The 13,745-nt window shown below is 32.7% G+C and overlaps 1 protein-coding gene across 3 annotated transcripts in view; it reads left to right on the top strand.

Moving 5' to 3' along the window:
• Positions 1-13,745, top strand: part of DIAPH2 (diaphanous related formin 2) — a 1,060,116-nt gene that overhangs the window by 305,955 nt on the left and 740,416 nt on the right. For all 3 annotated transcript variants that reach the window (XM_053581174.1, XM_053581176.1, XM_053581177.1), the window contains 4 exons: positions 4,629-4,747; positions 6,754-6,870; positions 9,008-9,126; positions 12,826-12,890. In XM_053581174.1, the coding sequence (XP_053437149.1) occupies positions 4,629-4,747; positions 6,754-6,870; positions 9,008-9,126; positions 12,826-12,890 (420 nt within the window). The remainder of the gene's footprint in view (positions 1-4,628; positions 4,748-6,753; positions 6,871-9,007; positions 9,127-12,825; positions 12,891-13,745) is intronic.

A 13,745-nucleotide genomic window follows, 5' to 3' on the forward strand; every position in this document is an offset into this window, starting at 1 on the left:
GTTCTAAACAGAAATAATTTTATTTCTTAAATTGAATGCGATATTTGCTTTAATTATGATAATGTTAAAAATTTTTGTAACGGCTTTATAGCCTGGATCTGAGATAAATGAATGAAGTTATGTAAATATAAGTACAACTACACTGGCTTTATATTTTGTTAAGTAAGTTAACTGAAAAGCGACTTTATTTATGACCATGGTGTTGTTAATGGAGACAAGTAATATCTCACTACTATCTTCATTTAAGCTACTCAGAACACACCTGAGAGATAAGAAGTAAAAGTAAAGGAGGGGGAAAAAAAGGGACCGAGAAAAGAAAAAACAACAATAAATGTTAAAGATCATGTATAGGGATTCTCAATTTTTTTCTCTCTCTAAGACAGTGCAGCTAAATATGACTAAATATGGCTCTGATTCTCAAGTAAGATGTAGGGCATATCTCCCTGAAGTGAGATTATCAAAATTTTATTGGGTATAGAGCAGGGATGTTTGCTTTGAAAAACAAAATCTTCTTCAGGTAGATAGATTTAACTTCTGTTGTTGTAGCTTATCACAATTTGGAGCAGGAAAGAATGGTCATCTGCTAATGTATACTAGAAACCTCAGATGTCAACTACTATTAAGTAATTAAATATTTAAATTTAAATCATTAGAATTTATGGTAATATTAAAATATCCTTTATATATGCAGTAAAAGTTAATAATATATTCATATGTGAGCCTTTAAAATCCTTACTTTTTTCCATATTTCTTCTTCTTTTTTAAGTGGGGGAGGGATCTCAATATGTTGTCCAGGCTGGTGTCTAACTCCTGGGCTCAAGTGATCCTCTCCCCTCAGTCTCCCAGATTGCTGGAATTATAGGCCTGCTCCCCTATACTCAGTTTATTTATTCTTACTTTGTACATAGTTCTAATGAGAAGAGCTCCCTAATTTTCTAGAATATACCATATTCAAAGAAGCAACATAGACATGGCTAGGGCTAATATTAATTGTTGACATATAGCTAAAAAATTAATACCTATTTTAAACCATTTAATGTTAGGGAAAAACAGTTCTTAGTATTTCCGAAACACTTGGGACCAACACAATAATATTGTAGACTGAAACTTTAATATTCTCAGGATCTTCAAGATAAGGCAATTATTTAAACTATATTCTGTAAAAGTTTATTAAAATTTTTTTCTCATCCCTATGCTTAAATTTTGGTGTCTTAAGTGAGTTTATATTTTATTTATATAGAAAAAAATTTTTTTTTCAGTTTTTTGCTGGGGCCGGGTTTGAACCCACCCCCTCCAGCATATGGGGCTGGTGCCCCATTCTTTTGAGCTACAGGCGCCTCCCTAGAAAATTCATTTTTGATAAGTTTGCTTTAGTAATTTGGAATAAATGAGCTGTTACAAACTCTATAGTGATTTTTAAAATTGTATTTACTCTGTACTTAATTGACATTGATTTCTTGTGAAGTTTTCTCCATCTGCCTTTTATTTAGTTAAGTAAATTAAGTAAATATTAGGTAAATCAATTATGTGAAGGAACAACTTAGTTCCTTGAAATTATGTTGGTAGTCAATGGGCATACTTTATCTCTTTTGAAAAGACTCAACAAACTCTTATTCTTTTGAAGACTCAATTTTGCTTGTTTGATTGTTAATCAGTAGCGCGTTGGTAATAGACTTTGATTTCTTTTGATGAAAATTATGTTATAGAAAGCTAATTATATATTTCAGGGATTCTGCAAAGAAAGTTCCATTTGTATGCAGCAGGTCTGTTTAAAAAATAACTGGAGTGTATTTACAATATTTTACATAATTAATAACAGTGTAATTCAATAATTTTGTGACATTCCACATTTTAAAATATAGAACTTTAGTAATACATTTCCATTTTATTTTATAGGACATCTGTCTTATTATTTGTGCTGTATAAATTTTATAAATTCATTATTGTTTCATTAAGACTTTATAGATATATCATCTTTTGTATTTACCTGGATGGAGTTGAAACACATTCTTCTTAGTAAAATATCATAAGAAGGGAAAAACAAGAATCCAATGTACTCGATACTAATATGAAACCAATATATAAACTACACACCCACTTGAAAGAAAAATGCAAGTATATTCTAATAACAGGGAGGAGGGGGAGAGAAAAGAGAAAGGGAAAGAGGGATGATGATTGGTAGGGTCTCACCTAATGTGCACAATGTAAGGGTATTCAGCACTTCCCGTAGTGAAGGGCTCAACTACAACTTGAACTTTACCTAAGAAATGAAAACAATATAAGGTAAACATTTGTACCCTCATATTAATCTGAAATTTAAAAAAAAGTTTATGGATATATCTTCAAGGTTTGAGATCTTACTGAAAGGAAGTTTTAGAAAGTATACACATGTATACATATATATTTGCAGGAAATCCTCGCTTAATGTCATTAGTAGATTTTGGAAAGTGTGGCTTGAAGTGAAATTATGTATAGCAGGCCCTCAAATTATGTTGTTTTGTTACAATGTTGAAGAGAAGAAAGTACTGATTTTGTTATGTGTTTTGCTTCGAGTGACAAGTTCTAAGAATCTGTGGATGATGATAAATGAGTACATACTGGATTTTAATAGGCTTGAAGCATTAATAATAAAGAATATTTACAAAATATTGCATGTATACCTATCTGTATTTATATTTTGTCTTATATATGCTTACATTCTATATATATGGTATAGATAATGTCTAGACCTAATTCAGAGCTGAATTACACATTTACCAGTTATTTTCACTAAAAATATTTTAATCATGCTAATTAAATACTAATTAAATAACATCATGCTTATGCTAATTAAATAGCATCATTTAACTTGAAATTTCCTGTTTTTCAAACAACAGCATTTAACTTCAAATTTCCTGTTTTTCCTGTTTTTCAACATATTTGCAAATGTTCAAGTTTTATGATGAGAGAGAGAATATATTATAACATAAAAATAAGGGAAAATCCATACTTTTATGTGTAAAAGCTTGTTTCTTCAATGACCAGCATATTGAGTGTGTCTGGCTTCTATGATTTTCTATGTAGAGTTCAGAAATCACCTGATAATATGATCTACCAATGGTAGACAATTTTGCATTCCAACAAATTTCTTCATTCCCCTCTGAAATGGAAAACTAGACTTAAAGCAAGTCATTCTTTTTTTTTTTTTTTTTTTTTTGAGACAGAGTATCACTCAGTAGCCCTCGGGTAGAGTATCCCATGGCGTTATAGCTCACAGCAACCTTAGACTCCTGGGCTCAAGTGGTTCTCTTGCCTCAGCCTCAGCTTCCCAAGTAGCTTGAACTACAGGTGCCCACCACAACGCTCAGTTATTTTTAGAGACGGGATCTAGGTCTGGCGTAGGCTGGTCTCTAACCTGTGAGCTCAGACAATCCACCCGCTCAGCCTCCCAGAGTGCTAGGATTACAGGCGTGAGCCACCATGCCCAGCCTGCAAGTCATTCTTAAAGTGGAAACTATGTGTAAATACATTTATTTGTTATGTGTTTTAATGAAATTATGTAGTTAACATTAGTACTATTTTCATATGTTCCCTAGGTAAATTTTCAGTAAAATAATATGTATGTCAACGTTGGAAAAAGAGCATCTAGAAATTGTTTAAGTTGGCTTCAGTAATAGCCATTGCACCTCCATTTATTAATATAATTGTTCTATAGAAACAAGAAATGCATCCCTTTTTGTTTTATCTACCTAATTTGAAGTACACCGTGCTTGCATTTCCTTTTAGAGTTGAAGCTCAGCTCTGAACATCCTAGTCCCATTTTCGGTATCACCCTTGAACATCCACAGTTGTGATTATCGATTTGGGTTTTGAAACCTGCAACTTAATGGACACATATTAAAAGATATTCCAGGTGATATATATTAAGCTCAACAATCTCTAGTGTGGCATGCTTCCAAAGTTTTTTTATACTATTATTTTGAAAATTATCAGAGGTTTGTAATGCATGTGCTTATAATGTATTACAAAAACATATATTTTATGCTCAAGTTGGTATCTTGTGATCAGGCTAAGCAAAAATGAAAGGTGGGGGAGGAGACTAGATATATAGCTTAATAAAAAGTCCTAATGCCTTTTTGCTTTAAAATCACAAAATATCATTTTAATTTGTTTATACGACTTTTAACGCCATACTTGGGACTGTTGTGCTTGAATATATCCTTGCATTTGTTCTTCACTAATACAATCGATCTATATTTGCATTTTTTGCCAGAGGCATATGTGAATGTTCTAACTGCATGAGTTCTCTTGCAATCTTTGATTAGTGTGTTTAGTCAAAACGACAGCGTTTAATTTGGGTTGTTAGCAATTAGTTTTTTTCTGTTGTGGAAGTGATCGTTAATTTTTTTATGTGAATAATTAAAATCTGGGGCATGAGAAAGAAAATGCAAGGAATGCAATGAGGTCCTTTTATTTTGAAATAGAAAAATTTAGCTACATTTACTTTCTTTCAGGAAACCAAGTGCCTGGGTCAATATTTGAAATTGCTTCTGTGTATATAAATGAATGATTGTGTTCTACCCTTTATTATCTAACTATGCTGTTGTCAAACTGTTATTCGTTTGTTAAGTTTTATGTTTATATATTAGGATCTAAAAGAAAAAGAGAATGATGAGCTTGACATTCAGCTGAAAGTATTTGATGAGAACAAAGAGGACGACCTAACTGAATTATCACACCGTCTCAATGACATCCGTGCAGAAATGGAATATCCTTTGACAAACCACAAAAATAATTTTGCATGTATTGTGAAAAAGAGATTTGTAGACCATTATTAGCGTTCTTGTCTGCCAGCCCAATTTATATCCATTTATTTACATTTAGACCTCGCTGTGATCCTGTCCTTGAGATTCATGCCGAGGAACTGTCAGACTGTCCTGATGATTTACACAGAATATATTGAAAGCTGCACAAAGACTCATTGTATTTTAGGTGTACTCTGCTCAGTGGTCTTGAATAGAGAAAAGCCTGAGGCAGTATGTCTAACATATAAGGATTTGGAGGAAAAGTTCATTGAGTTCATATGCAACTGTAGGTAATATACCTTTTTAGTTTATTAAATGGTACTCCAGTGACTTAGGGATATAGTCCCATTCAAATAAATGTATTATTTCCCATACAACTTGTTGTGTTTCTTGACAATAACAAAGATACTTTGATACAATAGTATCTGACCATAACAAGGCTATGTGGTCCAAGCATTTGAGTCAAATATAACTAGTATATAACCTTCCAATGGCAATGATTTTGTAAGAAATGATTTTAGATCTAAGGGATGATTATCATAGCATTGCTGGCCATTTGTTTCACACCGATTAAATTTCTTACTTATGGATTCTGGGAATGTTGGGAAACACTTCAGAACTAAAATGACCTTTTAGTTGGACTTTTTCTCAGTATTGTGTTCCCTACCCCCCACCAAAAGCTAGAAGTACTATACCCACCCCCCTTGAAACTCCCACAGTAGTTTGTTTGTTCTATTTTATTTATGTACACTTCTCTGCCCTTTTGAGATTGAGGGCAAAAATGTTATGTTTCATCTTTTTACTACAATACTCCTATGAAAGTCTTACACACATAGGTACTGGTTAAATGTGTGTGCAGGAAATAATAATGTTATTATTATAAGGAATAATGTCTAGTAATATTTTATTCACCATTAGTGATGCTAGTTTTCACTGGCTTTTCTAATATTAAAAGAAATTTATATCAGTTAATGAATATATTAATTTATATGGAGTTCTCTTATAATCAAGCTGTACCCATACTGCTATTTTTGGATCCATTGAGTAGCTATTTGAAAGACCTTGTGAGACTTATAATACTCTTCTGTGGCATCTAAGAAGTAATCCATCATATATTTAATTCTACTTCAGAGAAAATGTTGACATTTCAGGTTATTTGTAGGATGTTGGATTACATCTTGTCTTTTACCTTTATTTTACATTGATTTTCCAGGTCCTCACTTTTGTAATAAAAATGAATTCATTTTTAAAAATTTTTAGTTTACTAAAAACTTATGAACTTCTACCATTCTCTTTATATTCTAAGAAAAATGTTTCAACCTTCAGTGTCTCTACTCTCCATTTTTTCTCAAATAATGAAATACAAAATGAATAGAAACAATAATAATTTCAGATTTAGTTACTATTTCATCTAGATAAAATAAAATGAGTTTTGTGACCTTTTAGCAGTTCACGACATACTCATTTGCCTTCTGTATTATGTGGCAGTGATAAATACAGTAGTAGTGGCTTGTATGAATAAAATAGGTTCTCTATCACGGTCACAGGAAGATCAAGAGGAAACCATTTTCACTGATGGGGTTCCTGTTCCAATGGTACCAGTTACAATCTGGTTGAAAATATAATGAATAACTGACATTTAAGAGTTTGACACTCAGATGGTCTTGGAAATGCTCTTTAAGGGCGGCACCTATGGCTCAAAGGAGTAGGGTGCCGGCCCCATATGCCAGAGGTGGCGGGTTCAAACCCAGCCCTGGCCAAAAACTGCAAGAAAAAAAAAAAAAAGGAAATGCTCTTTAAGTCTATTCCTCTATTAAAAGGTTAAAATGATTCCATAGAATAATTTCCTTTTTGTAAATCTTTTAAATACTGGATCACGGAGTTGAAGGTTAGAAATAATAATAAAAGCAAAACGATATTTCGTGTTCTAAAAAATTTAGTTGCTTTTTTTCCTTTACTTACTTTCTACTGATATGAATGAAATATACCATCTTCTGTATAATATGTTGAAGGACACTGCTGCAGAAAATTATTTATTATCCATTCTACAACATTTTTTGCTCATCAGAAACGATTATTATATCAGGTAGGATATAATTCTGAAAGTACTATTTTATAATTTGGGGTATTAAAGGAAGATTAACAGCGTAGTGGGGCCTAGGTAATATATGCCTATATTCATACTTATAGTATAAGGGTTTGACTACTTTAGGTAATATTTTTAAAAACATGTTCATTTATTTTTAATTGGGTCAGAAGGGAGAGATTTACTTATAAAAATGGGATCCCCTAGCGATAAGACTTTTGGTAGCAAGGAATGCAACAGATTTTACTGACTCTGTGATGGATATTCTTTCCGACATAATGGTAACAGGGACAGCACTGAAGATTCTAGGGTAGAATTTTTAGATTTTTATCTTGTGCATTTTAAAGAAAGCTTTATTTCTGTGTTTCTTTTATAGCATTTATCTAGTAATAAATGTGATCTTAACATCTAAGAAAATAATGCTAATATTTCGGTTTTATGTCCAGTAATGCAATTCCTCAAAACAAAAGACTATGATAATAGCCCATAAAATTAAATGTTTTACTAATCTAGTTAACTGGAAACCAGAAAGTTATACAAAGTTTTCTGAGTGACTGAAATTATCCACAGACTTGTGACTACGATGTTATATTTAACTATTTAGGAAACTCTTAGCTTTTCTTCATACTTTAATTTGCATGAAATTCTGACAACATAGGTTCTTTGATTTCTCAAAACCTGCTTGATTAAAGGGAAAAAGAAGGCTAACATGAATATTAGGTAATGTTGCAGCAAAAATGACAGCTCTAAAAGAAAACAGAGAACTATTATAGTTCAGAACAGTACAATAATTTGGTGGGCCTTGCAATGTTATAGAAACATAGAGAATTGTTAAACATATTAAATTACATGATATTTTTTGAGCAGGAAAAGCAGTAATGCATTCAAAATGATTGTTGTTTTCTAAATTTAGTTCTAAAAATTAAAGGGATACTTTGCCCATGGGTACTCAATTGCCTGGGGACATTATTTGTGTGAAAGTATCTATTTCTGGTAACTATGAGTAAGTGAGAAGTTCTTCTCATATGGCATCTTTTGCATCCTAAAAACATCCACGTGAGGCAGAAGTGTGTAGGGATGATTAAATTGGCCTGAAAGAGAACAGTGTGTTTCCCTCATTTACCCAAATAGTGATTGTTGGGTAGACTGAAATTATAACCCACTGTTATTTACCCTAGACCTGAGGATAACTTGAAAAAGCCCCACATATGTAATATATTTTATTATTTATTCTTATTCTTGGGATAAGCCCCATGACTAAAGACATGGAAAAGCAATTGGAATCTATTTGCCTTAATTTTCAAACTTTAGTTGATTGGCGAGTCTCCAGCTCACTGTATTTGGGCATGTTTATGTCATAATTTGCCTATAGTAGTACTTCTTACTGATTTTTCTCTGTTGAATTTATTGCCGTCTGACAAAAACTAAATCTATCCCAAATTTTAATGCAAAAGTTCTTTTAAAAAACTTTTGTAGTATGCAAGTGGTCATTTTTTAAGGCCAGAATTACCTTGATTGATTACAGAATTAGGATATGTTTTAAAACCTTTGACACTTTAGACAAATTGAGGCTATAGCCATGCATATTAAGTGTGTATGCTTTTTCAAATGGATGTTTTAAAATACGGTGCATGAATAGATCTTTGGAATAGTCTGTAACATAAGTGGCTCAGTCCGGATCTGTAAGCTGTTACAGCTATCTTGGGTAAAAGTACTTTAGTAAATTCAAGACATTGCTTGCCAACCTAATGCCAAGAAACTTAGCCCTTATTGAAAATGAGAACTTGTAGATACTTAAAACCATTTCTGTATCCATGGACATAGGACTAACAGCTCATTTTTTTCATTAACTTTACAAGCAAGAGTTTGAGTAAATAGATAAGTTTGATAAATGTCTTTGAACACAAGCATGAATCCCTGCAAACTAAAGTGTTAAGTTACTGAATGTTTGGAGTTGATTATATTGCAATGGCTTCAACACTGTAATATACAGACAATCTTTAAGCTTAGGCATATTTCTCCTATGGGAGTGATGGCTAGAAGGCACTAGAAAAGACTTAGTTGTTGAATCCCTTCTAGGAAAAATTGATTTGCATACATACAAAAGGGATTCATGAATATTTTCTCTCATTTTCAGGCCACAGTATTATAAAATAATTGAGGAGTGTGTTTCACAGATAGTGCTGCACTGCAGTGGTATGGATCCAGACTTCAAGTACAGGCAAAGATTAGACATCGATTTAACTCATCTAATAGGTATGTAATATAATCCTCACTGTCCTTTGATTGTATTTTATATCTTCTTTATAAAAGGCACTATTATTACTGCTATTCATACATATCTGGTAAATCAGTGTGTCCATGGGTACTCAAACACTGCAATTGTTAATTATGATAATCATAAAAATTCTGCCTCTGTCACTAGACATATTAACCAGTTTAATAAGTTTTAACACTACTGAATTCAGGTTAAACTCAGTGTCCCACAAAAAGCCATTATATGTTATAGACGAATGCCTTGCTATTTAGAAACATGACTATGAAATCTTTTAACTCATTTTATCCTGGCACCTTAGAGGTTTTGTAGAAATCATATGTACAATAGGGTCTCATTGGTATTATAGTTATGTTATTAGTGTTCACATTTGAGAAAAGAAATAGGTTTATTTCAGTAACTTGGGACCTTTTAAACCAATCGAATAGGTCAATTTATATTTTCATGGACCTCAGACTGAGGAAAGAATTTGAGGTGATCATGTTCATCTCCTTAGATTGCTGAGGAAATGACCTTATATCATCCTAGACTGGTAGTTAGCAATACTTTCTGGGACAGTCACTGAAGGATGATGTGATGCCTCCCTTGTGAAATATGCTAGGCTATCTGTTCTTACAGTTAAGCAGTTTTATTTATACCTAATCGAAATCACTATTGCTAAGGTTCAACCATGAACTCATTTGTCTTGTCTTTAAAGAAAGAAAACAATAGCTGTTGAATGCCAATTGTATATTATTTTTCACTCCTTAAGCACAGGGCAGACTAACAGTAATATTCAAAGATGGATACCTTATTATTATTTATGTATCATTCTTTTCTGTTTTCAAACATACATTTATCAAGAGGCTCATTATGAAAGTATTGAGATACACAAAATCAAAAAACAATGTAAAATCTCTGCAGACAGAAACAAATGAAACTCTCCCAGCAATACCCATAAGTTGAGCAAGTTGAAACTTGCATAGGTGAATTAGAAGGGTCATTGTCAAAAGAAAAAAAAAGGAAAGGACATTGTTGGCTGTGTTTCTTGGAAGTAAAATAATGGACCATAATATAGTCTGTCTCAAAACTTTTGTAATGACCTACATACAGGCATTCTACAGACTTATATAGTGATAAACTACCATTATTGCTGTCTTTTCAGCTCAGTACCTTTCCTTACAGCTCTTTATTATCCATCTACTTGTCTATCTATATGCTAATTTTCATGGAGCATTATGATAATTTTTTCAGTTAACCTTCAAAGTGTGACTTTTGATGTCTGTATAATATTCCATTTTCTTTAATATCATAATCACCCTAATCAGTCCTTTCTTACTGTACATCTAGATTAATTTTGCGCTTTCACAATTATAAATGAATCTGCTGTGGACATTCTTGTGTATAAATGTTTGGTTTTTCTTATTTCCTTAGGATTGATTTCCTTCTGTAAGTGAGGGTATGAACTTTCATAGGCCAAATGCTTTTCAGAAAGCTTTTGCCAATTTATGTTACTTGGCAGTGAATGAGAATGCCAGCCTCACTGCATATTTTTCACTGAGCTTGCTAAGCTTAGTAGTATGTGTATGTGTGTGTGTGTGTGTGTGTGTGTGTGTATATATATATATATTTTTTGCACTTTTTGGCTGGGGCCGCGTTTGAACCCGCCACCTCCAGTATATGGGCTGGCGCCCTACTCCTTTGAGCCACAGGTGCCACCCTGTAGTTTATATTTTGTTGAGGGAGTCACAGTCATAAGAGACTGTGTCCAAATATATGTATTGGCTTATAATCCATTATAAACTGTAGTTGGCACACATATTCATTCTGTTGTTGATTTTGGCTACCTTGTTCAGTGTTCAACAGATATTTCTGTACTGTGTGTCAGGTACTTATGATGATTGTATACTATTAATCAAAAGCATGCGTGTGAGGAGAGATGAAGCCATCGGGTGAGATAGAATAGTCAGTATTGTAAACCCATTATAACCTCATCCACATGTCGTCTAGGTGATTGTGAACAAATCATTGAACTTCTCTAGGTTTCAGTTTCCTCAATTCTAAAAGCGAATAAGTCCAATATGTGAGTAGTTCCTACTATTTAAAAAAAATCCTTTTTGAGAACCTGATGAATGCTGTCAAACTTTCATTATATCACACAGAGATTCATACACACTAAAATTATCAGGGCTTTAAGAACTTCTAGGAAATCAATGGATCTCTATTTTGAGATTGCTTAGACCTGAAGAGATTAGAGGCTCTTCTGATTTAACAGTTCTATAAGTCTCTTTCATAAATCGGATCATATCAGATCTCTGCCTAAAACTCTCCAATGCTTTCTCATTGAAATTTAAATCAAAATCATTACCAACCATGGCTAGCACAGCACAGGTATGTCCCATCTTTGACCCCATCATTTACCACTTTCCTCCTTGGTCACTTTATTCCAGCCTCTCATTATTTTAATAAAAAGGCTGTTTGTAATAAATTTGACATAAGAAAAACTGCCTATATTTAAAGTATACAACTTGGTAATTTTGATATTTCTATGTATACTTAAGACCATCATCAAAGTCAAGATACTAAACATCTACATCACCCCTTAATGTGTCTGCATTCTCTTTTCCGTCCCTTCTTCCCATGACTCCCATCCTGAGACAGCTACTGATCTCTCTTACTATTTCCATTTTATTTATAGTTTCTCTTATTAATTTCCCTACATAAAATTTTATATAAATAGAAACATATAGCGTATATTCTCTTTTAGTCTTCTTTCATTCAGCATAGTTATTTTGAGATGCATTCATGTTGTAATACACATGTATCTATGGTTCATTCCTTTATACTGCTGAACAGTATTCCATTATATTGATACACCACTATTTTTTTATACCTTCTCATGTTGACCATCATTTGAGTTTTTTCCACTTTTTGGCTATTATAAATAAAGCTTCTATGAACACTCATACATAAGTCTGGGTACAGATATATGTTTTCGTTTCTTTGGGGTAAGTAGGTGTAGAACTGCTAGATACAGAATAGACTTGTATGTAATAATGAGAGGTACAATGTTACCAAAAGAGCCTTTGCACATATTTGTATTCTGAAATGTTTGATGGGACTTTAAAAGTTTCAAGTTTGTTTACTTATGTATATGACACATTTTGCCACAGATCAGAAGTAAAATCTTTCACTAGAAATTCTGAATTAATGAATGCCAGTCTATCCCTCCAGCTTCTTAAAAAATGCCATTTTGAATCTTAATAATCTTAAACATTAAGTCTTTGCCACATCTACACCAATAATAAGCTGTAAAAATAATTTTCTGAAGGGTATATAGTTGTAAAAGTTGAAAAATAATTGAATATCCTTAATAATATAATCAGATATACAGAATGGACATAAAGTTTGTGTGTAATTTAAAGTTACAACTATTTTAAATTATACATGAACTTTATGTCCACCCTACTTTTATGGATGCTTAGTTTTGTGCCTCAATAATATTATCACTGAATTCAGTTAGTATGCTAAAGAAACAAAATGTGGTCACTTATGTTTTACTTGTAGTATAGATTAATTTCCCTTTAATAGTGATTGGCATAAAAGTGATAGCCTGCATAGTAGAATTACAGGCTGGTAGCCATCTTTTGCCTAGAGATCTCATGTCATAATTTCTAATCACTTTTGGTCAATCTTAATAGATTCTTGTGTGAACAAGGCAAAAGTTGAAGAAAGTGAACAAAGAGCAGTGGAATTTTCAAAGAAGGTAAGGCTTAAAAAATATTAGCCATAATTGTTAAATTAATAATTTAATCGTAGAACATATTCTACCTTGTTTCTTTATGTCAATATTTATAAAAGTTGTTTTACTTATTAAGTATTTTATATTTCTGGATTCAGATGTAACCACAGAATATTGATTTATTTTCTAATAAGATCGCTACTATTTCCTCCTCATCACCTTTAATCCATTATGGAAGAAAAACACTAGCTATGTTATACTAAAGATGATACATGAAATAAAATTAGGTTACTGAAGGAGTATAGTTAGAAGCAATGAATCAAAATAAATCCCCCCATTGCTTCCCCATAGTTCTTACTTGCAGTAGGTAGCTCTTTGGAGAACTGACATATTTAGCTAGTCTTTCTATTATGATCTTTAAAGTCAGTGCTGTTGATAGCAAGGGAATGTTACAATGTTCTTCCCCTCCCCCTTCCTCTTCAGCTCCTTCTCCTCCTCGTCCTTCTTCCCCTTCCTTCCCCTCCTCCCACCACTCCTCCCTTCCCTCCCTCCCCCTCCTCTCCCTCTCTGCCTTTCTGCTTTGACTTAGCTTCTTTGAATTTTGTGATTACTATTTTTAAGATGATGCTGCTACTTGTAAAGGCTTGGTAGAATCTGAGGTACCCCTTTCTCTCAGTGTTAATATCTTATATAAATGCCTTCAAGTAAATGACAGCTTTTTGACTATCTTAATTTGATTTATATCTAAGATTGTCCTTTACCTTGTTTCATAAAAGTATATTACAATTTTATTAGCCTCTACCAAAAGTTTCTTTCTTTCATTCTAGATCCTGTTAAGCATTAGTATAATATTTCTCTCCTGTTGGGTGCAGGGAGAAA

The sequence above is a fragment of the Nycticebus coucang genome, chromosome X, assembly GCF_027406575.1.
Source record: "Nycticebus coucang isolate mNycCou1 chromosome X, mNycCou1.pri, whole genome shotgun sequence".
Classification (NCBI taxonomy): Eukaryota; Metazoa; Chordata; class Mammalia; order Primates; family Lorisidae; genus Nycticebus; species Nycticebus coucang.